Raw genomic sequence first — 24,302 nt, 5'->3', positions numbered from 1 at the left:
ATTCATAATGAATAAATAGCATTTTACCCTTTTGATAAAGGAGATAAACAAGAGTTCAATTTGTAGAAATATAATTAAAAATATATATCCTACTTTATACAAGTGAGAACTGTTAAAATACACAAGAGCAAAAGATAAAATAGATATAATTAATAAATGTTTGATCCTTTAGGGAAATAGTCCCAAAGGGCTCTATTATTTTAGCAAACTTCTATGCTACAGGTCTTACATAATTCAATTTTCCAAATATTCATTTTTGTGTACATTTAGACATCATAGTATCTACTGAATAAAGTTAGGTTTTAATGATTGCAATTCAACTTTTTTTCAATCATTTACTCCCTACTTGGCTCCCAAAATTCTATTTGAGGTCCTGGAAGGTTTAGCCAGTTAGAGCTGAAAACATTCAGACTTAAATGCCACAGTTTGACCCAAGCACATCTGTTTCTGCCTCTTCAGTTTGTGTCCTGCTACTAAATGTGGGTATTCTGCATAAAGTCATTTATTACACTATTAGATACATTCCAGACATTCTTGAAGTATCTAATAGATGAATGTGCTTTGCAAGACCCTCTATCCTGTGTGAGCTTTTTTTCTAGTTACATATTTAATGATCATGATCTCTCTCCTGCTATACCCATTCACATTCTCTTTATACAAAGTTTGCCCTCCAAAGCAAAAAATCCTGATAAAAGGTCTTCATAGCCCTTCCATAATCTGGGCAAAAAGGACCACATGCACATATCGTCACCATCTATTAGGTTCTCTTAAAGCCAACTCCGTATATCACATGCTAGATCAAGAATGGCAAATGAGTTTCATTTCTTGTGCCATTGCTAGTAAATTGGTGGTGGGCCCTTAAAGGAAAGAGTGATGCTACTGATTAGTAATGTCTGTAATGAGTCTAGAAAGACAAAAAGGGACAGATGATCTATTTCTCCCCCCACCCCGATCCCTGAGTTATGCTAATCTTTCTTGATTATGCCCATTCCCACACCACTCCCATAAAAGAGAGGTACCAAATGAATGGCAGATTTTCTTACTGACTTTACATCCTGATAGAGCTGCAGAGGCAATAATGCCAACTCCCTTGGAGGTTTACCATAAGCTTATTTAAGATAAATATAAAGGGCTCAGTATAACATATGGCTTATACTTTATACTTGATCAATGCTTTTTCATCTTTGGACACCACTCTCTGCTATTAGCTCAACCTAAGCAGGAAAGTTGATTTGGGCCCTGTCTGTGAACAGAGTAAGCCAGAGCTTCATAAAGAAGTATTCGATCAGGGCGCCTGGGTGGCTCAGTTGTTAAACGTCTGCCTTTGGCGCAGGTCATGATCCCAGGGTCCTGGGATTGAGCCCCGCATCGGGCTCCCTGCTTGGCAGAAAGCCTGCTTCTCCCTCTCCCACTCCCCCGGCTTGTGTTCCCTCTCTCGCCATGTCTCTCTCTCTGTCAAATAAATAAATAAATAAATAAATCTTTAAAAAAAAATATTCGATCATTTAAATGTCTTAGAAATTATTATTGATCCCCTTGCAAGTTGCAGAAGTGATAAACTACTCAACATAAAGTAGAAAATTAAAATAAGTGCCTATAAACTCAAATCAGAAACTGTGAATTTTCTACTTCCTGCTTTTTGCACCTGCTTCTTAGGGGCACAGGGATGGCAGGTGTTTAGACTGAATATACCAGTATTATTCGGAGAAGTTTTACTTGTATCCTTTATTAAAATGTGGTAGCCTTTTTGTCTGTTTTTTAAGGGATGGGCTGAGTTGTTTAGGAGTGGGCCCCTGCCCAGTGCTGGGGAAGGAGACTCTGTAATTCAGTGGTCAATAACCTGCACTCTCTATCACAGCACTTATGAGCTCTGTGACCTTGAAAAATTGGGGTGCCTGACTGGCTCAGTCAGTGGAGCATGCAACTTGATCTCGGGGTTGTATGAGCCCCACATTGAGTGTAGAGATTACTTAAAATACAATCTTTAAAAAAAAATTACTTAACTTCTCTGTTTCAGTACCTTAATTTGTAACATAGGGCAAAAAAATTCACCAAAAACACTGTGCACATTGCCTGGTACATGGTAAGTGCTTAATAAATGTTAGTTATTGATATTGTTGATAGGGAAATGGAAAGGGTGGGGAGAAAAAGAGGAAAGATCTGCTTGGCTTCTTTCAGATGTCTAGAATCCTGGTTGTCTAGATCCCAGGGTTTGTGGATTTAAGGCTCAAGAGGGGATGGCTCTTCTCGGGAGGCGTGGTGGGGACCCATTGTTGCAGAGCAGGGAGGGGGTATGTAAAGAAAAGCTCTCAATAGTGAGCCTTCATTTGAATTATAGGAAAGCTTTTATCATTGATGGATGGAAGGGGGAAATGAGATGTTAGCATTTGCCCAAAGCTTAAAATGCCACTACAATTAACACATTAGCTCAGGGATTATAGAGTTGATACTGGCTCTGCAAGGGAAATGATTTCCTCAAATTTCTAAAAATAAACAAGAGTTCCACAACCTCCACACAGCAGTGTAGGGGTTACTTGGGCAGAACTGATAAATTCCTGAAATAGGAATTTCTGATAAATACAGCTTTTCTAAAGCTACAGATCTCAGACCTCTTTCTCTAAAAGTGGTGTTTGTGCAAATCAGTAAAACAGCAGATGCAACCCTCTAAACCTCTTGTACAGATCTCATCTTAGAAAAACACCAAGAGGGGAGCCTGGCTGGCTCAGTTGGAGGAAAATCTGACTCTTGATCTTGGGGTCGTGAGTTCAAGCCCCACACTGGGTGTAGAGATTACATGAATAAATAAAACTTAAAAAAAAAGAAAGAAAGAAGAAAACGCAGGGGAAAAAAGTCAGAGTGTCTCAGTCGTTAAGGTGTCTGCCTTCCGCTCAGGTCATGATCCCAGGGTCCTGGGATCCAGCCCTCATCGGGCTCCCTGCTCAGCGGGAAGCCTGCTTCTCCGTCTCCCCACTCCCCCTGCTTGTGTTCCCTCTCTCGCTGTGTCTCTCTCTGTCAAATAAATAAATAAAATCTTGAAAAAAAAAAAAAAACAGCAAGGGAAAATCCTTGAAAAATACAAATAACTGAGTTTTTAAAAAATATATCTTTAAACCTTTCCTCTGTTAATACTCAACGTTGGCAAAGCTAAAAGATTGCTTTGGGCTTAAAAGCTGAATGGTCTGTCACCTAAGCCAAAAAGAGAGATCCCCGGACTTTCTCTGACAACCTAGGATTTATGGACACTTGATAAAATGGGCATTTCTAGCACCACGCCTTCAAGTTCAGGTGACCGCACAGCGTGTAAGAAACTAAAGGAGTCTGTAAACAGGATCTCCGAAATTATGGGCATCCAGGTAAAAACCTTATCTAGTGTATATCCACCTCCTCAAGAGGAAAATATATTTTACTTCTTTCCTTTTGGGGGGATTTTTTTAAAGTGTTCAATTTGGGAAACAAAACAAAAGATGAGATGCAAGCCAGGAAAAGCAAGACAAAACTAGGTAATTCTTTTTATAGTTTGTTTGGCCGCAAAAAAAGTATTTTAATCCATAGGTAGAATACTCAGTTAAGAACTAACGCTATCACAGTTTAAATTAGGGGCACCTGGCTGACTCAGTCTGTAGAGCATGCAACTCTTGATCTCGGGGTTTTGAGTTCAAGCCCCACATAGGGTATAGAGATTACTTAAAAATAAAATAATTTTTAAAAAAACCAATGAAGTCTAAATTAAACATATACACTTTAGAGTGAATTGCACTTTAGACAATGCACTGCCACTGTTCTTTTAAAAAACATTGCAACACTGGTGTAATATGATCGGAGATGAAGACAAATCATTAACACAGCAAGACAATTTTGAGAAGCATATCCTGTTCTTTCAGCTACTAAAATTTCACAAATTTTTTTACTTAACAATTGACACCTTATACTAATTCATGATTGAGAGAAAAAAATCCATAGTTGATGCTCTGCCCTCACATGAGATAACCTCAAAATGTACTTGCTTTTCTTCTATTAGATTCAATGAATGAATCTTTCTGCAAAAATGCTTTAGGTAAATTTTATAGCTCTTTCAATATATAATCTATTATTTTATAGGAAAACAGACACTCAAAATAACTTGGCATCAGAAAATCATATTTAAAATTGCTTTTTTTATGTGAATAATCTCATCTCATTTCTTGTTAGATCAAACACTGTAGCTACTAAAAAAGAAAAAAAAAGATTAAGTTTTCCTATAAAATTAGCTGTCCATCTAATTCATTTACTTTGAAGAAGGTGACCTGCCTCAGACTTTCTTATCTCCGGACCTTCTTAAACTACAGTAAATTTCAATCTGGAACTTCAGCGTGCTTTGTGATTAACACCCATTAAGCTGGAGGTCAAGGAGCAGGCCAGGCCAGAGACTAAATTTTGGTTCGAATGTCAACAAATGGAAATCCTACTTCATTTTGCCCTCTGCTCCCCAATTAAGAGCTCTGAACTTCTGTTGCAGGGGTTCACTAAGCATCATACACACTCAAGTGATGGATTCTCTCAAGTCACAGGTTCCTCCTTTCAATTGGCCTAGACTGATGCCTCAGAGAGACAGGTGGGTGTGAGAAGAAACTGAAATATAAATCAGAATGCCCATCTTCCTATAGAAAAGACTCCTGAACTAGTAAGGCTTTCCCTCTCCACCTAAATCCTCAAGAATGGGCAACACTAAGTAATCAATCCACTTTCTTTGCCCATTGGCCTATCCACAATGGGAGTGCAGTAGAAATACTTGAGAAAAAAGAGGGGAAAAATGAAAAGGGTAGAAAGCCATCACTTTGAGGAGTAACACCGCTGGAGAAGGAAGAACCTGAAGGAGTCAGTTGATGGCAACCAGCCTTGACAGCAGTTAATTTATCACCACACGAAGATGTTGGCGAGTTAAGCACAGTACTGACATGTGTACAAACTCCAGGCACTAGACTCAGCCTAAAATTCGTCAGAAAATGGTAATAATTGGGGACCACACATTTGAAATATACCACTGAAAAGGGAGGGCAGTCATTAGAGGGCCACAGCCACAACGGTAGACCTCTCCTCATGCCCAAGGTCAGGTTAATGCCATACCTGTCATCCACTGAACCAACTGGGTGAACACATGGAAGACAAATGTGTCCAAGGGCACTGTGTTATTTGCACCAGATAGATGCCTTTTTCACTCTTTTTAGTATCCACATGGCCTGTCAGGAAAGAGTGACAGCAAACACAATTTGCTCAGATTTGTTTCATGAATGTTAGTGCTTTAGGAATGCTCCAAGGTCTGGCCAGGTTAGGCTTAGGTAGGGATCCAGGCCAGATCTGATGTATCCTGCTGCCTTCCTCCCAGTTTTTACCTCTTCCTTACCCATTCCTTTGATCCAAGAAGGATTCAACTTAATCAAAGGGAATGTGGTTGGTAGCCTCCAAGCAGCCTTTGCTTTTAAACAGGTTCCCACCCTCGGGTATTTACTCAAAAGAGTAGTCAAATAATTAGCTAAAACAGAGCAATCACACTGATCAGTCAGGCAATTCTTAGACTAGTTCAAATCTCCAAAGAGGCTTTAACAACAGTTCTAAAGAACTGAACCCAGAGGACGCCTGGGTGGCCCAACCCAGTGGGTTAAGCATCTGCCTTCGGCTCAGGTCATGATCCCAGTGTCCTGGGATCGAGTTCCGCATTGGGCTCCCTGCTCTTTGGGGAGCCTGCTTCTCCTTCTGCCTGCCGCTCCCCCGTTCATGCTTTTTCTCTCTTTCTCTGACAAAAAAAAAAAAATTGAACTCAGGTCTTCCAGTGCAGAGAAGTAGGGATTGAGGTGAAAACTGCAAGGGAGGATAGAAAACAATTTTTAGAATAAAAATCTCTTCATTAAAATATACAAACAATGACAAGAATTGTCTACATGTTCATGAAAATCCTTCATTTCCTTTTGCAATGTAGATTCCTGGCAGAGTGTAAGGGCAATTGAACTACAATGTCCCAGTTTTCCAATTAAGAAAATAAAATAATTGTTTCCCTAACCTTCAAATTCTACTTCTGAAGGCTAAACTTAAGCTTTAAGAATCACACACCAAAAGAGGGTACAGGTAAACCTCGTTCAATTTTTTTCATCTGCTGTCCTCGTTTCTCATCTATATCAATCTTCTTAGAACTACTGTGGAAAGAAAATTTAAAGGACCAGTAAAAAATGATAGTTCCATTGATAAGAAGCCCAGCTTATCAATGACATGCTAAAACCTGTAACCTCACTAATCACTTCAGCAGTGTGCCTCAATTGTTATATTTAATATACTCTTCATCCTTAAAAATTTAACAAGTACCAGGATGCCTGGATGGCTCAGTCGGTTAAACATCTGCTTTCGGCTCAGCTCATGATCCCACGGTCCCGGGTTGGAATCCTGCATTGGGCTCCTTGCTCAGCGGGGAGCCTGCTTCTCCCTCTGCCTGTCACTCCCCCTGCTTGTATACTCTCTCTCTCTCCCTCTGACAAAGAAATAAATAAAGTCTTAAAAAAAATTTTAACAAGTACCAATCCTGTATTCCATTTGAGAAACTTCAAATGCAAAGAAAACTGGAAAAAATATTTTTATTAACATAAAATGAGTGTAAGTGGAACTTCCCACCTCCCCTTCATATATTTACTGATAACCACCTGACAGGGTGATAGTGATGTAATGTGGGTAGGGAAGAATGGGGGTAGAGTGTGCAGTTTCCTTTTCCTAGTGTTGACTTGTTTTCAGTGCTGACACAACCAACCCTACTCAAGGAAAGCATAGACAACAGAAGTGGTTATTACGGTGATTGAGAGAAGACTGAGAAACTGACCAATTGCCAGCAATTATTTTTATAGATTCCTTCCAAATCGCTGATATTCATGAGGAAATAGCATAAACAATAGAATAATGCTATATTAGTATATCCATATGGTATCTTTAAAAGTGATTCCAAGTATTTCATGTCCTGTAATTAGCTGAAGTCTGGAATGCACTCTCTGGTTCTTCTACTGTTCATTTGTTACTGTGCCGTTTGACAGTAACAGGAGAACCAGATCAATTCTTAGGAGGTTTGTTTATTCATGAAATAACATTTAAGGAATGAATACCCGCTTATCACATAAAAGAATCGAGTTATTTGCTTAATCTATAAGGAGATGCAATATGTTAAAATGCATCTATCCGGCACTTGGAAACAGATTTTTCTAGGAATTTAAAAAGCCCACAAAATCTCTTAATGGTTTAAAAAACAAAAAACAAACAAAAAAAAAAAAAAAACGGCGAAGCAGTTATAATTACACCATGGAGTTTTGCAACCGTTTCTTTTTTGTTTTCAGTCCTGATTTTAGAAACCAGAGTACAAAGAAGTGAATAATGAGTTTACAAAAACACTGTTCCCACCACCAAATAAACCAAACTGTTACTTAAATTAAAAAAAGGTAGAGCAATGAGGCGGTTCCAAGAGTTAATCGTGGAGATAATGACTGTTGAATTCCTTCACTGGAAAAACTTTCAACTCCCCGTCGCACCCTCCATCTGCCAGCCGTTCAAAGGATTCGTGGTGAAAGTATCCAACGTGAATACAACAGGGCCAAGGCTCGAAGCTCAGGCTGCGGTTCTTTCTGGGAGGAGTAGTTCCCGGGAGGAGGAGAAAGATCTCCGCGGGTAGATAGCCCTCCCATCCTAACTCTCCCACGTGGTACCTGTGGGTCGTCTGTCTCCACGGCCGCAGGGCCCCGCCACCAGCGTCGGGAGAGGCTGTGGTCCCGTCTCTCTCTTTTTTCTTTCTTTCCTTTTTTTTTTTTTTTTTTGCCCGGGAATGCCCAACAGAGCGAAGCCCACAGCCTGGGCACTGCCAACCAACTACTTTCCTGGATGGACTGTAATTACTTTCGAAGGATAGATTCTTCGTTGTTTCCCCAGCCCAAACCTGGCACGCGCCCGCCCATCCACCCGCCCGGTCCGGTGACCGCTCTCCCGACTTCGAACTCGGAGCCGCGCGCGCGCACCGCATCTCTCCACCCTACCTCCCCCGGGGCCGCGCGCGCGCGCACACACACACCTGCGCCGCTCTAAGGTGGAGTTCTAAAGCAGTCGACCTCCCTTCCCAGCGCCCAGGTGTTGAGATCCGCGTGCAGAAGGTGCGAGAAATAGCTCACTCGGAGCGGGAGGCAATGGGGGAGAAGAGATGCTGGTTTCAGAGTTAGCCCCCTCTGGAAGCCGAGTTCGTAGTGGCTAAGAGCACCAGCGCCTCCCAAGGTCCCCGCCGACGGCGGCACTCGGAACACTAGCCTGAGGCGCGCGCCCGGGTCTTCGCGACCCCAGCCCCGAGGAGGCGGGGCAAGCCGCGGGGAGCCGGCCCTCGCACGCAGCTCGAAGCCCCGCCTCCTAGCGCGGCGCGCGGCCTCGCGGCGCAGAGGACGGAACACACGCCCCACCCCCTTCCCGGCCGGCCAATGGGCTTCCGGGCCGCGCACTGTGTGGCCCCGCCTCCGCCAGGGAAACTTGGAGCAGGAGAAAAGTTTGTACAGAGGCTGGAAGGGCGAGAGCGGAGCTCGAAACCCTGCAGCCAGGAGTAAAAAGATGAAAGATCCCAGGTCAGAACCTCAGGCCGAGCGGACCTCAAACCGCCCCTGGGGCGTCGGAAGCACCCTCAGTGTCAGCCGCCAGCCCCGATAGCCGCCCGTGCTGCCCAGGGCTGAGGAGGACCGCGGCCCGAATCCGGGACTGAGGCTCCGTGCCACCTGCGCGCGCGGCCCCACACCTGCGCGCTGTCCGCCGGGGGACCGGACCTGCGGGCTCCTCAAAGTTTGGTCCCGTCTTTGAAGGTACGGAAGAAAAAAAGAAGAAAGAAAGAAAGAATCCAAGATCAGGTTGAATTGACCCATCCCGCTACCCTTCTGGCTCTCCCAAGTGTTCGAAAGCTTGCCATTCTGACCCCAGTTCCGGAAAATTGGCAGCCACAGAGACCCGGTTCTGAGAAGACAAAGGCTTGGCAAGCTCTACACTGAGCGGGCGAGACCGAGGGCAGGTTGGAGGCGTGTGGTGGACGTCTGAGTCTTGACCCTGGGGTCCTCCGCGGCCCCCATCGCCGCGGCTCCCACAGGTAGGATGAGGGTTTGGGGGCACTGGGCCGAGAGCGGTGGGCGGGCGCTCCTCGACCGGAGCCCGGGAGGAGCGAGTGCGCTTTCCAAATTGCCTTCCGTAACTTGTTTTGAGTGAGGATTTTATTGACTCAGAATCTGTCGGGAATAAGAGCGAACCACTCACTTATCCCTAGAGATAGGTCTTGTTCATCTTGGCAGTGGAGAGAGTTGGGCTGGGGGAGGAGGAGAGAATGGCAGTATCAACTGACAAATTACCAATGGCAGGAGAGTGGTGCTTCTGGCAGGAAGTATCCGGAGCCTGGCGATTTCGGTAGCCGAAGGTGGTCAGTGTTTACAATCCACGATGCAGGATCCAGTTGTTCCTCTTGTCTCATCAGAATATTGTTTCTTGGGCGCGGGTCTGACACCTTGCAAGTGGTCATTTCCGCTCACCGGGCCTTTGTCTTTCCTACCATCCCCAGACCCAGCCTCGAACTCCAAGGCTGCGTACCGAGGGTCACCACCATGTCCACTCCTGGGGTCAATGCGTCCGCCTCCTCTACCCCTGACCGTCCGAACAGCCCGGTGACCATCCCGGCGGTGATGTTCATCTTCGGGGTAGTGGGCAACCTGGTGGCCATCGTGGTGCTGTGCAAGTCGCGCAAAGAGCAGAAGGAGACGACCTTCTATACGTTGGTGTGCGGGCTGGCCGTCACCGACCTGCTGGGCACGTTGCTGGTGAGCCCGGTGACCATCGCCACGTACATGAAGGGCCAGTGGCCCGGAGGCGAAGCACTCTGCGAGTACAGCACCTTCATCCTGCTCTTCTTCAGCCTGTCCGGCCTCAGCATCATCTGTGCCATGAGTATCGAGCGCTACCTGGCCATCAACCACGCCTACTTCTACAGCCACTACGTGGACAAGCGGCTGGCCGGCCTCACGCTCGTCGCGGTCTATGCATCCAACGTGCTCTTCTGCGCGTTGCCCAACATGGGCCTGGGCAGCTCGCGGCTGCAGTACCCGGACACCTGGTGCTTCATTGACTGGACCACCAACGTGACGGCGCACGCCGCCTTCTCCTACATGTACGCGGGCTTCAGCTCCTTCCTCATTCTCGCCACCGTGCTCTGCAATGTGCTGGTGTGCGGTGCGCTGCTCCGCATGCACCGCCAGTTCATGCGCCGCACCTCGCTGGGCACCGAGCAGCACCACGCGGCGGGCCCAGTCGCGGTGCCCTGGGCCCCCTGCCGCAGCAACCCGACCGCCGCCTCCCCCGTTCTGCCGCGCCTCAGCGACTTTCGCCGCCGCCGGAGTTTCCGCGGAATAGCGGGCGCCGAGATCCAGATGGTCATCTTACTCATCGCCACCTCCCTGGTGGTGCTTATCTGCTCCATCCCGCTCGTGGTGAGTGGCCTCCCGGGAAGGGGGCCTTTCTGGGCCCTTTCCCCGCATCCACCTCCCTCCTCCGTCTACCGCTTCCTCTATTCCCTCTCGTGCCTTGACGGTGAACTTGTCCTCCAGGTCCAGGCTGGGCTTTCCACACTCGGCTTCTCACAGAGCAGGCCAACCTCCCCAGTGAGATGTAGCAGGTGCTTTTCTCCTAGGCCCCCGAGTTTCTTTCTCCGAAAGCCTGGTTTCCTTTCTCTCCCGGGACAGCCCCTACCCCTTGCTGCCTGACATTGGCCTTGAGGCTTCCGAGAACACCTGCCACTCTGTCAGATGTGGAGGGGAAACCGCTGTAGTGTGACTTAAGTCCTCCACAGTGAACCGCAGAAGCCCGAAACCTCCGGGGTGGTGATCTCTTTGTTAAACACCATTCCTTAGGGCAGTGGGTGTTTGGTGCTTTGATTTATGCACGGGGTTTTTTTCCTTTTGGTTTGTTTGTTTGTTTTGGTAGATTATGTGGCAGTTTAGAGCTAGAGAGATTGGATGCGTTTTGGTCTAGTCTGACACCCTCACATGACACAGGGCGTGACTTGCTTAAAATAAATTTAGCAGACCTACACTGTCAGGCTAGATTCCCTGCTCTTTACTGTGCTGTGTGCACTGCAGGTGGGGGTCACAGTTCCTACTAGGGCACGGCCCAGAGTTAGGTTCCTTCATTCTTTCTTGGAACCAGGAAAGCCAGGATTCTCAAGGGGCCTATGAAGGGCCGGCTGATGTACACGGGTTACTGAATTTGCATTCTCAACAACTGTGAGAGGTACAGTGCCATTCTAAAGAAAGGAGGCTTTAGAGATGGTGATCTAGTTACTGCCAAGCCAAAACTCTGCAACTTGTGATGAACCTCAGACCCACCTGACTCCAAACACATAATATTACATCATGTCTCACTCCTAGAACATTTCTAATTTTGGCCTTCGTACAGTGTGTGCATTTGAGTTTTGGCACACTTCACTTTTAGGACACCGCCTTCTTTAAAATTGCCTTTGGATTAGCTTTTAAAATGTTACAAGCAGAAAGGCTGAAAACACACCTACTTCTCTACTTTGCCTATCATTAAACCAGAATGCACCAGAAACTGATCGGCTCATGCACATAACACCTTCTCCAGAGTTCCTCTTGAAAGCAACAGATTCTGAGTTTTTCCATCTCTCAAAACACTGTATTTCTAGAAATTCTAAACTACCAACTCAAAAAGAGAGGACTTTTCTTTCTTCTGCTGATTGGGAACAAGAGAAAATAAATGTAATGAACTATTCTTCCTTTCTTTCTCTTATTAATATGGTCCAGGGATCTTTCATATAAAAATATTTTATCTGTGATAAAAGTGAGTGTAAATGAAAGGAACTTAGATGTGGCTGAGAGCCAGCATACAGTAGCTTCTTGACAATTTGTATAAACAGAAATAAATATAATTGGCCAGAAGGGCCTTTAAACCATTCCAGGATCCAGTATAATTTACCGAGTTAAGTCACACTTGAGCCACATAAATATATTTTACTGTCTGTAATGGCAACTCAGAATACCGTGAGATTTTGGAAGAAACAACCCTGCTCCTGCTAGGGCTCCTTTCTCCGGCTGAGCCTTAAGTTTTACAGAACAGTAAATGACAAAGTGAGGGGCTGTTATGTACAGAAGAACATCCACTTTAAGGAACTAGCATTACATCTAGTTCAGCAACATGCACATACTTCTAAAATATGAAGGTAAGCATATGAAGCTGTTGATGATTGATTGCACAGTGACAGATGAATTGTTTTCTTGGAGCATCTAGAGAGGCATAAAAAACTTCATTCATTTTATGGGCTGAAGTGGACCTGCCCCTGTGGTATGGGGCCATTTATCACAAAGCCTTTGAAGTTACTTGAGAAGCTAGAGGTAAGACACTATAGGAGCTATACTTGTAGTCTGCAAATTAGCCACATTTTAACTAACAAATACTATCCACTATTATATAAAGTCAGTAACGTACAGTAGATACTAAGTAATTTTACTCTGAAAATTGAAACTGGCTCAGCTAAAAAGTAATCATAGTAAAGTAGACATGTGCCTTTGTAAGTAATAAGGAATCATACAAGTAATAGTAGCTTCAGTGTTTAGCCTTTAGTTCTGGCTACCGGACTCTAATTTCAGAATCAATTTAGTTGTAAATTAATGATAATCAAGGAGGTCATTATACTACCCACCCACCCACAGTTTGGCTGTTACTGGAAGAGTTAAAAGGGGAATTTACCCATAACTATAGTCTTCCTTGGCTTATTACTTTTACGACTTTCTTGTATTTTAATGTTTCTCATACTCAGATTGTAATTTAAGTTTAAAGTTTCTGAACGCTGACATTTAAAGCAGTTGGACCTATCTTCAGTTCCAAGGAAACTAATGAAGCACCTTTTTTACCTTTATCAAATCAAGTTAGTTGCTAATCCTATTTGAGGAAAATCAAACCTTTCAAAACACTTAAAATGCTTCCGAAAGGCTAATAGAGCAAATAGAGTTTCCTTGGAGTTTCAGAAAGCTTGACACATTGTATAAGGTTAACAAGCAGCCGAATTTTGTCTTTTGGACACCAGGGAAGAAAAACTACAGTGGCTCTTAGAGGGCACTTGATACTGAGTTTCATAGAAAAAAAGTAAATTTTAATTTGTTATCCAAAACACGTCTCATACATAGAGCTTGGAATGGAAATTTGAGAAAGCTTGGGAAATTAATCATGGATATAAGAAACTCTGCTAAACTTGAGAAATTTTCTAAAATGAACAGAGAAGGTTCATAAGTACATTTGACAAGGAATATTACATGACAAGATTTGGTGGGAAGGTGGTTCTTGTCATTTTGCCTATTCCATTTAAAATCAGTCTCTGGTTTTTTTAAACCACAAAAAGCTGAAGAAATGAAAGAGTCTACACTTAAGATAAATGTAAAAGGGATTGAATTCTTCAGAAATATGCAAACAAGACAGCCTCCTAAGGTCCCAGTGTTAAATACTAGAGCTAGATCAACTTCTGGTGCCCAATTTTACAGTTACTAATGTCGAGATAACAATTAAAATCAAATCTTTTGCCTCGAAACTGAACAGTGAACGCTGTAGGATTTGAAAAGGCATTTTCTCCCTTGCATAGGCAAGCCGAGGTCAAATTTACCGCTTACTTCCTTCTCTTACTTTCTTTCTTCTTACTCTGAAATAACAAGGATTCATCTCTGTTAGGGGTAGAATGGCCAGTTTGATTCATCTTCTGCTTTGGACAAGTAAAACATTGATCTTTAGGAAAATAGCTTCCTGTGAGTGTTTATTTGGTTGTTTACTATAAACCAGTTGTCTCTGTAAAGCCTACACCAGCATTCAATCAAGAGAGATTTATTAGAGCAGAGGAAAACTGGAAAAAGATAGACTTTTGTTTACCGGAAGCAAACTGGAAGTGGAGTCATCTGATGGAATTTCAGATGAGTACAAATCAGTTAAAGGCATAAGAGCAATGCCATAAATTCGAGTACTCTTACAGCAGAACCTGAAGGGTTTGATTATTTTTTCAAATAAATTTGGCTAAGTTAAAAACATAGAAGTTCCTGAAAGCGGTGTTTTAGTCATAAGCATGGAATTGCAGACCAAGTTAGTGCTGGAACTTTGAACACTGCAGAGTAGCCCGTGAAAGGGATTCCCACCTCCGGCATCTTGTCTGACTTGTGAAGAAAGCAGGGCTAGCCAATATTTTCACTCGCTCCTCAGTCTTCTCAAAGGCACATGAGGAATTTCTATCCTTCTGCAATTTGCTGGGGGGCTGGAGGGCATCCGGTCTCATGGACTTTTACACCATGCTTTGCTGACCTGCCAAGGCTCCGTTTTATGGAACATCTACTAACAAGATTTTTCCCCCCAGAGACGAAGTGATTCTTGTAATCTCCCATTAGAATATTGAAAGTTCAAGTAGAGAAAAAAAAACAAAACACAACTTCAGAAATATATTTTCAATGTGGAGACAGACGTGTAGAGATTAAGTAATTTGCCTGGAGTAAATGGCTAGTTACTGATCCAGAGGGAAGGAGAACGGAGCACTCTTACACCATCACATGGGCAAGAAGTCTTTCCACTATCCTTTACTTAAAGATTTTTTTTTTTTTGGTCATTAAAAAAAAGTGGGAAGAATTTCTAGTAACAGCTGTGTCAATTTTGGATTCTTCACAGGGCAGTTAGATAACAGCACACACACATAATTCCATTTATGTTCTTGGAACAGAACACATAGCACACACAAATCCCGCTCTAGGATCTTGTCATTTATTGGAAAGCATTTGTACTTTGACAGTCAGTGACTAAATCAGTCTCATCAAAATTTCAACATGCTTTTTCAATTAGACATTCCCTGCTAACTGGTTTTTCTTACATAGGAAGTACATGTTTTTGATACCAAATCCTTTACACCCCGAAGCTACTTCTAAGCTATGGTTTTGAAATTATTCCTATATTCCACAGTAGCCAAACTTCCATGTATGCGTTACCAAGAAAGCAAGGACAGCAGACATATATGTTGTGTGCCAGGCATTATATACGAAGCACTTTCATCATCTGCACATGAATTAGAAGGAGCAGAGCCAGGATTTGAAAACAGGTTTGTTTGATTCAGAGCGTGTGTGTGTACCTTTACAACATACAGCCTCCCTTATAGCTCTCCTGTCCTCACACCTTGTTTTGAATTTATCATATTTTCTCCCAAGTTACGTTCCAGTGCTCCTGAGTCCTAAGCTCTAGTCATCTTCAAGCACTTTAGAATATGGTAATGTCTGCCAATGTTAAAGATAAACCACACGCACAAATCTGCGGCTCCTAAAAAATAGATTCGCTTTTAAAATTGCAAGAGAGTATATATGTTGTTTGTATCCAGTGAAGTGTTTTAAGGTGTCTTTTTCCCCCAATGCAGAGGTTCTGTTTTATCACACTCTTCCAGCACTGAAAACTGCCTGAACATGTTTATTTGTGAAGCATTCCTGTTGGACAGGAATTCCAGAAAAGCGCTTTCTCCTCCCCACATGACATTGAACACTGCTGTGGATATTCCCATCCCTGCTGCTTTGGGGAGAGCAAACCAAGTAGCCTTTAAAGTGAGGCAGAGATTGCTAGACTTTAAAACATTATGGAGTGCATGGAGCTTTTGTTCATTTTTGTCTTTTTCTCCACCTCAAGTCAATCTCCAGTGAGAACACACTGCAAAGGAAAACTGGTTTGTCTTGATTTGTTTTTTTTCAAACAATTTGACCAACTTTTGCGAATGTTTTTATCTGAACTTGAAATGTTGCTTTTCATATTCGTCTTTATTGCTACCTTATGGGCTCCTCTTTGCTAAAATGACATTAAGTAACCAGGCTCAGTGGCTTATATTAATTGTAAGCTTGCACACACACACACACACACACACACACACACACACACACACACAGGCTCAGTGGCTTATATTAATTGTAAGCTTGCACACACGCACACACACACACACACACACACACACACACACGCCCATGGAACTCTAAATAGGGCTTCCTTCATTCCCTTGGACCCGAGTCAAAATCAACTAGGGCCGTGGATGAAGTGAGACACAGATTGATGTGATGCTTTCCTTGCCTCTCATCACCTTCGCTTACGAAAGCCCAATTATTAATTTTTTACAACTCTCTGGCTTTTCTAAAACGTCATAGAAATTTTAAAATAAAATGCTAACTCCTAGTACATTCCTGTAAATAGCTACAGATTTCATTCCTTTTATATCCATTACAACCATTCAAAAATTTTCCTCCTTTCAGAACTAATCCTGTTTCTTTTGAGGTAGGGGTGGGAGAGGCAACCAGCAACAAAAGATTTCAATGTTAAAAATCTCAGAAATGCAAAGTTCAGACTTCACCAAGATTCTGCTCTGTAAGAGGGTCTTAGAGATGGCCGCGCGAACTGCTGCTTAGGGAGGGCCTGTGGAGCAAAAACTCCCAGGTGGAGCAACACCGCCACCTAGAGGCTATAAGTCTCAAGTTCTCACAGACCCTGCCTAGGTTTTTTTCCTAAAGGCTATGCACAGGGAAGGCCTGATACTAACACATTTAAGTCCACTATTTCTTTTACCCTTAGGAACACAGTAGGTGATGTGAGTAATATATTAACCTCATGCTTTGTACCAGTGATTCCATTGTCAGGAAATAATTCTTAAACAGAAAGCCAGCCAGCCTGTAGAACAGAAAAAACAACATGGGATTCATCAGGAGATCTGGGGCCCAGACCAGAATCAGCCACCGACAGGGTGGCTTGATAAGTTCCTCAAAACCTTCAAGTCTTGGCAACACTTCATCTAAGAAAAGGCCTGTAGACCAAACACAGCTCAGTGCCTCAATAAAGATTATGGTAAGAAGAAACCAAAATGCTTTGTTTCACTATTTTTTTGTAAAGATAGACAATCAATCCTGCTTTGTCTTGTTAGTATCACTTATCCAAGCAGTTTCTGAAAGTCTTTTAAGACATCATATACTTCTGTTATCCTAGCTCACCTTTGATTTAGCTATCTTCCAGAGATCAAGGTATTAATTTCATGCTAGTGAGAGCCATTTGACCATTTTATTTTATTCTGTGAGATTTACAGGATCATAATCCCTTATCCAAAACATTTAGGGCCAGAGGTGTTTTAGAATTCAGAATTTCTTGGCTTTTAGAAAACCACTTTAGTAATATACTGTATAATATGTAATTGGGACGATATCTCTGAAGCAAATCACAGGAATACTTACACTCAGTAGTATAAATAAACTGCAAATAGCCTATCTAGTTCAGTTCAGGTTTTACTGCCGAAATAAGTTTAGCTCAGGTTTTGCAACCAAAAACAAACAAACAAAAAACCAAATGAATAACAACAAAATAACCACAAATGAAAAACAATAACTTCTTAGAAAAGGACTATGGACCTGAGCTGATCAAGGTCCGAATTCCCACTAAGGAAGAAATAGAAGTATGGTTACACCTCACTGATCTAGCTTCCTCTAGAAACAAGTTTCTCATGAGTTGAGTTTTGCAGATTTATTTCCTTCATTTTAAGCTTATCTAAACTGTTCTAAATCTTTCTAAAATATCTCTTCTGTTTCATAGTGATTGATATACCAGGAATATTAATTATTATACTGTATGGTAAAGTAGCAATGTCCTCAAGTCTTGTTAAAGTTAGAGATATTTGCCCCTAGTTAAATGGCTCCAGCTCTGCTTTTGTGAGTTCCTTCTCCTTTTTAGGTTCTTATGCATCCTCCTTGGCTGAGACTCCACTCTTCTCTGTAACTTAAAATAATTACCAAAGGCAAGTGATAATTACTAAATAATTGCTAAAGACAGAGATCAATTATCTTAAAACCACTTTTTATGTGAGGTGAGATCTTTCTATAAAAATCCTGGTGGAATTAGAAGTAAGATTTAGACAATAATACTCTAAGAGTAAATTTAAGGGGCACCTGGGTTGCTCAGTCGGTTGAGTGACTGCCTTCAGCTCAGGTCATGATCCCTGGGTCCCAGGATCGAGCCCCACATTGGGCTCCCTGCTCAGCAGAGAATCTGCTTCTCCCTCTCCTTCTGCTGTTCTCCCTGCTTGTACTCTCTCTCTCTCGTTCTGTCAAATAAATAAAATCTAAAAAAAATTAATATAAGTAACTTTAAGAGTGTACATTTAGCAAGTGCTTTTTCCTCTAAGGAGTAAAATGTAGTCATCCTTAAGTTTATATAAATTCATGCTTTCTTCATTAAATCATTTGAAGTTGGCATATTATTTCATTCTTCCATGACTTTACACATGGAATTACCTCTATTTGAAATGCTATGTCCTTCCTTCTAAATTTAGCAAACTCCCCCTCATCCAACAAAAACTCCAGGCAAGCTCCCTCCTCCTGCAGGAGGAGTCCTCTCACGCTCTCGCCTCCCGATCTGGATTAGTCGTGCCCCCTTAGATTCTTCTCCCGTTTCATTTAATCACCTTGCAGTCACAGCTGGTTCTCCTTCCTGTCTTCTGCACTGTAGGTTACTCTGCCTTCAAGAAGTTTGTGGTATTTAATGCAACTTTTTGTGGCCAGACTTACCGCAATGCCTAACACACAATAAGTGCCTACTCTTAAATGATGAAATGCGTGAAAGAATATGAGTAACTAAGTGATTAGGATAAGAGCAAAATTTGTGAACTGCCAAAAATAAGACTCCAAAATGGCAAACAGGTTGTTAGGGTCTCCTTGTGTTCCCTTCATTTATGCCTACCCATCCTGTGGTGGGCTGGCAGACATGCCTTTTGCCATAAATAACTCAAACTGCGGTAGAACCAGCTGTCTTCCCTACTGGTCTGTGCAGAGGTGCTCTCAGCACTTGGCTATTTACTGGCTCAAATGCTATATAGACAGAAAGGAGGGACGGATTTTGTTTTTAAGATTTTATTTATTTGAGAAAGAGAGAGCATAAGCAGGGAGGCAGAGGGAGAGAGAGAAGCAGGCTCCAAGCCCAAGGCGGGACTCGATCCCAGGACCAGGAGATCATGACCTGGGCTGAAGGCAGACACTTAACCGACTAAGCCACCCAGGAGGGACTGATTCTGCCGGGAGTTTCAGGAAGGATTCACCGAGTGACAGTTGTTGAGCAAAACTATAGTTTGCAAGCAGCCCGGAGCCACCAAAAGTTTAGCAATTGAGCAGCACAGTCAGATCTGCTTTCTAGACAGAATCCTCTGGTGGCAGTTTGGAGGATGGATTGGAGAGGAGAGGAATTGGAGGTGGGAAAGCTACTTGGGTGGCTGATGCAATAATCCAGGTGAGAAATGCAGTGCGAGGGAAAAGATTGGAAGAGGTGTTTGAAGGAAGACTTGGTACCACTAGGGGATTACTATAACTGGGGAACAGCCTCTATAGAGAAAATGAAAACTATTCTCTGGTCATACTGGATGATAGGAGATTCAGAGAGTGGTTTAAAAGTTTCCAGTGTATTCTTACTGGACTCTATAATAAAGGAAATCTCTGGACTTTTCTGTGATGATTGGATGGTGGGTCGACTTACAAAATGAGTTTCATTTACATATATAAAAAGGCAACTGGAGGGACTCGTGGGGTCGAGCCCTGCATCGGGCACCCTGCTCAGCAGGGACTCTGCTTCTCCCTCTGCCCACTGCTCTGCCTTCTCGTGCTCTCTCTCAGGCAAATAAATAAATAAAATCTTTAAGAAAAATTAATAAAATTTAAAAAATTAAAAGGCAACTGGCATAAGGGAAATCGATGGCTATGGAGGGGGGAAAGATACTTCATTTGAATTGCAAAAACTTAAAAGCACTCACAAAAATAAAGTTAATAAAATGTTTCTCAAGGACACTTTATGCATGTGTTGCCTATATATACATTGCATTTTTTGTATACCATCTTTGAAGGAAGATACTCATAAGATAGTTACAGAAATATTAAAGTTACACTAACTCAAAACAAATGCAATTACACAATTACCGGTTTTTCTGAGGCTTATTGTGTAAGCTGCTCTTACTCGGCACTTATTAATAGAAAAGTGGGCAGCTAGCTAACGTTACTAGGTTAGACACTGATGCAACTATTTCCCCAGTTGATTCATGACAAAATCTAAATGTGGGCATCTCATTTATGCAGGTACGGGTGTTCATCAACCAGTTATATCAGCCACGTTTGGTGCAAGAAATCAGCAAAAACCCAGACTTGCAGGCCATCCGAATTGCTGCTGTGAACCCCATCCTGGACCCCTGGATCTATATCCTTCTGCGGAAGACCGTGCTCAGCAAAGCAATAGAGAAGATCAAGTGCCTCTTCTGCCGCATTGGCGGGTCCCGCAGAGACCGTTCGGGACAGCACTGCTCAGACAGCAGAAGGACATCTTCCGCCATGTCTGGCCACTCCCGCTCCTTCCTCTCCCGAGAGCTGAAGGAGATCAGCAGCACATCTCAGACCCTCCTGTACATGCCGGACCTCAGTGAAAATGGTCTTGGCGGCAGGAATCTGCTTCCCGGTGTACCTGGCACGGGCCCGGCCCAGGCAGACACCACCTCCCTGAGGACTTTGCGAATATCAGAGACCTCGGACTCCTCCCAGGGGCAGGATTCAGAGAGTGTGTTACTGGTGGACGAGGTTAGTGGGAGCAGCAGGTCTGGGCCTGCCCCCAAGGGGAACTCTCTGCAAGTCACATTTCCCAATGAAACACTGAACTTATCAGAAAAATGTATATAGTAGCTAAGGAAAGAAATACAGCACTATTTCTGCTATTTCTGGAAGCATATAAAATCCTGTGCAACAGACACATAAATGAAGTGTTTCGCTGTGCGCAGAAGGGCTGTTTGTCCTTCAACTCACATTAAAGAACATCTGGGCTCTTTAGCACTTTCCAATCAAGTTGATTCATAGGGGACCCAGGGTCTGAAGCACATTGGTTTTCACTTCACTATGACACAGGATTTCTGTCACCACTTGATGGCTGGGAAGATCTACCCTCAGTTTTTCTACTTGATAGGAGGATGGCATAAGTTTTGCTATTTTCATAACATCCAGAGCTTTATATCTGGCATACAGCAGAAGGCCAGGTATGGAAGGGCTCTATTCCAATAAACTATGAGGACTATCTTGTGATTTAAGTGTCTCACTAAAGCATGAAATGTGAATTTTACTGTTGTAAATATGACTTAAGGTATTTAAAGTATTTTCTTCTCTGTGAGAAGGTTTATTGTTAATACAAGGTATAATAAAATTATGGTAACCCCCTTCTTCCCAGTATAACCAGCTGAAGTTGCAGATGTTAGATTTTTTTCATAAACAAGTTCAGGCCAAGGTGTGGAAAATACACAGTGAGACTCATAGCTATAAAAAAAAGATATAAATTTTTAAAAGAAAGAGTTTAATATTATAAAAGGAATAAAGCAAAATACTATTTTAAGACATGAACATTATAGTCCAAAATATTAAAGTTCTTTCCAAGTTATGTGTGATACATAGTGAAAAATTTTTAGTGATGCTACATGTATTTATCCAGAAAACTGTGATTTCGGAAGAAGCTAACCTGCTGGTTAAAATATTTTTTCTACTTTTGTCCCCACTGATACTTTTAAAAATATAACGAATTTTAAAAAGTCTGAATAAATAACCCATAATTGAAGTGTATAATATAAAAGAAGTCTAAGCAACTTGTTTTCCCTCTTAAAGTGTTCATAGTTTTACTTTCCTAAGGAATGATCTAGAGTATCCTTTAAAATTTAAGAGGAAGGCAGGTTGCACCATGAAGGCCTTTATTTTGAGATGTGGAAGTTATCACAGATGCCGTAAGAGTTTAACAACATAAAGAGTGCAGGACTTGGACACATGAGGGTAACCTTCTTGCGGCTTCGTGTAATACCCAGTGACGCTGTACACATTTGAAGGACCTTTCTCAAGGAAGTACTAAGCATGTTTTGTTGCTTAAAATGTTTTTGTGAATTGCTTGGTTGTAATTAAATTCTGAGCCTGGTAGTGATACGGTTTTAAGAAGCAGTTGTACCAACTGAAATTATTTTGGAGATTACAATAAATAAATACACTCAGTCTGAGTTCCGTATCATCAGTTTTGGAAAACCTGTGTGATTTTTGGGTTTCAGGTCATCGTCTACATCCTTTTAAATTGGAATCTTTAAATTGTTTTATTTTGAAGTGACATCAAATTTAGGAAAAAAGTTACAACAGGAAAAAGCCTTGGATGCACTTAATGGCGAATGATATTGGGGAGAAACCAAGATCTGGGTGTAAGGTGGACTCAAAATCACATTTGTATGGGTGGAGGAGAGTACCAGGGAGACGATATTATGCCTAACTTACTGCATGTGGAGAACCCAAATATTTATTACAAAAAAATTAGCATAAGCTTGTGGCCCTTCCTACTTGTAAATTCTCTCAATCAGTGCTTCTCAAACTTGATCATGCACTAGAGTCATCCGGAGAGCTTGTGAGAACAGATTTTCTGATTCTGTAGGTCTGGGGTGTATACACTTCTGAAAAGCTCCTAGGTGACTCTGATGTAGCAGTATGAGTACATACTCGGAGTAATCCCCAGGAGTGAGGTTGTGATTTGCCATTTGCAAGTTTTTAAAGGTATTTTTGGATGATGTCAGAAAAACGGGACTGGCATCTTCACAAGCCTGAAGGCACAGTGATTCTCAGCTGAGGTCGGCATAGCTTAGAAGGAGCTTCTAGTCCAAGCCTGAGATGTTCCATTTCCCCATGCTAACCAAAGCCTAAGAAACAATGTTTTCAGGGAATATTTTACCTGTGAAAGAGGCTTTCATTCTTCTCCCATGTATATGGACAATGAGGCAATCCTTAGATTTGTATATAAATGAAATCTATATATTATAATATACTACACATACTATATATCACCTGTGTTTATGGAGGAAAAACTAAGCTTCATTCACAAGTTAGTATTACTAATACTCAAAGCATAATCTCACTCATACTTCACTTCAGAGGTTCACCATCCAGAATATAGACTCTGGCTTATTCTTTTTTTAATTAAAATAAAATTCACATATTATAAAGTTTGCCCCATATTTTAGTATGTTCACAGAATCAACCATCACTGCTGATTCCTGAACATACTTATCATCCCAAAAAGAAGCCACATGCCTGTCCATCAGCAGTCACTCCCCATTCTCCTCTCTCCCTAGCACATGACAACCACTCTATCTCTACGGATTCTCCTGTTCTGGACATAAATGGCATCATACAATATGTGGCCTTCAATATCAGGCTTGTTTCACTTAGCATAATATTTTCAAGGTTCATCCATGTTGTAGCATGAATCAGTTCTACATTTCCCTCTCATGGCTGAATAATACTGCTGTATTTCCCTTTTTTTAAAAAAAATTCTGTATTTCTGATAGTAGTATTTGTATACAAGTTTTTATGTGAACATGTTTTCAATTCTCTATATACCTGGGAATAAAATTGCTGGGTCATATATTAACTATATGTTTAATTTTTTGAGGAACTGCCAAACTGTTTTCCCAAGTGTCTGCACCATTTTACATTCCCACCAGCAATGTACAAGGGTTTCAATTTCTCCATATCTTCATCAATATTTCTTTTCCTCATCAATATTTCTTATTGTCTTTTTTGGTTCTAGCCGTCCTAATGGATATGAAGTGGTACCTCACTGTGATTTTGATTTGCATTTCCCTAGTGACTAATGATGTTGAGAACCTTTGCACATGCTTACTGGCCATTTGTATATCTTCTCTAGAGAAATGTCTATTCAAATCCTTTGTGCATTTTTAAATTGAGTTCTATGTCCATATTAGTTTGCTAAGTCTACCATAACAAAATACCACAGACTGTGGGGCTTCAAGCAGAAATTTATTTTCTCACAGTTCTAGAAGCTGGAGGTCTAAGATCAAGGTGCTGGCAGGCTTGGCTTATCCTAGGGCCTCTCTCCTTGCCTTGAGATGGCCATTTTCCTGCTGTGCTGTCACATGGCCTTCTCTTTGTACACCTGCTTCCCTGATGTCTCTTTTGTTATAAGGACACTACTCATACTGGATTAGGGCCCACCCTTATGACCTTGTTTGACCTGAATTACCTCCTTGAAGGCCCTACCTCCAAATACAGTTACATGGGGTCAAGGAGAGGGCTTCACCATCTGAATTTCAAGGAGATACAATTCAGTCCACGACAATGTCTTTTGATTGTTAAGTCTGGTTTATTAAAAAACAGCCAAGGAAGAAAAACTTCAGCATTGTTCGTCATCCATTCCAC

General features: G+C 42.2%; 1 protein-coding gene and 1 long non-coding RNA gene across 4 annotated transcripts in view; one reads left to right on the top strand and one right to left on the bottom strand.

The window, feature by feature from the left end:
* The window catches only part of LOC113929213, a 106,747-nt gene extending 98,339 nt beyond the window's left edge, over window positions 1–8,408 (bottom strand). For 2 of the 3 annotated variants that reach the window (XR_003522127.2, XR_003522128.2), the window contains exon 1: window positions 8,069–8,408. This is a non-coding gene — a long non-coding RNA (uncharacterized LOC113929213). Of the gene's footprint in view, window positions 1–7,709; window positions 8,030–8,068 lie in introns of those variants that run through there. The other variant, XR_003522129.2, reaches the window with a different exon arrangement.
* A 103-nt stretch (window positions 8,409–8,511) lies between these two features.
* On the top strand, window positions 8,512–23,384 carry PTGER4 (prostaglandin E receptor 4). The gene is made up of 3 exons (XM_027605909.2): window positions 8,512–9,112; window positions 9,575–10,496; window positions 20,166–23,384. Exons 2-3 carry the CDS (start codon window positions 9,618–9,620, stop codon window positions 20,754–20,756), a joined length of 1,470 nt encoding a protein of 489 aa, XP_027461710.1. The 5' UTR covers window positions 8,512–9,112; window positions 9,575–9,617; the 3' UTR covers window positions 20,757–23,384.
* Window positions 23,385–24,302: the final 918 nt, after the last annotated feature.

The sequence above is a fragment of the Zalophus californianus genome, chromosome 5 (assembly GCF_009762305.2).
Source record: "Zalophus californianus isolate mZalCal1 chromosome 5, mZalCal1.pri.v2, whole genome shotgun sequence".
In the NCBI taxonomy this organism is placed as follows: domain Eukaryota; kingdom Metazoa; phylum Chordata; class Mammalia; order Carnivora; family Otariidae; genus Zalophus; species Zalophus californianus.
The sequence above is the reverse complement of the archived record's forward strand: the minus strand, read 5'-3'. Positions and strand labels throughout refer to the sequence as shown.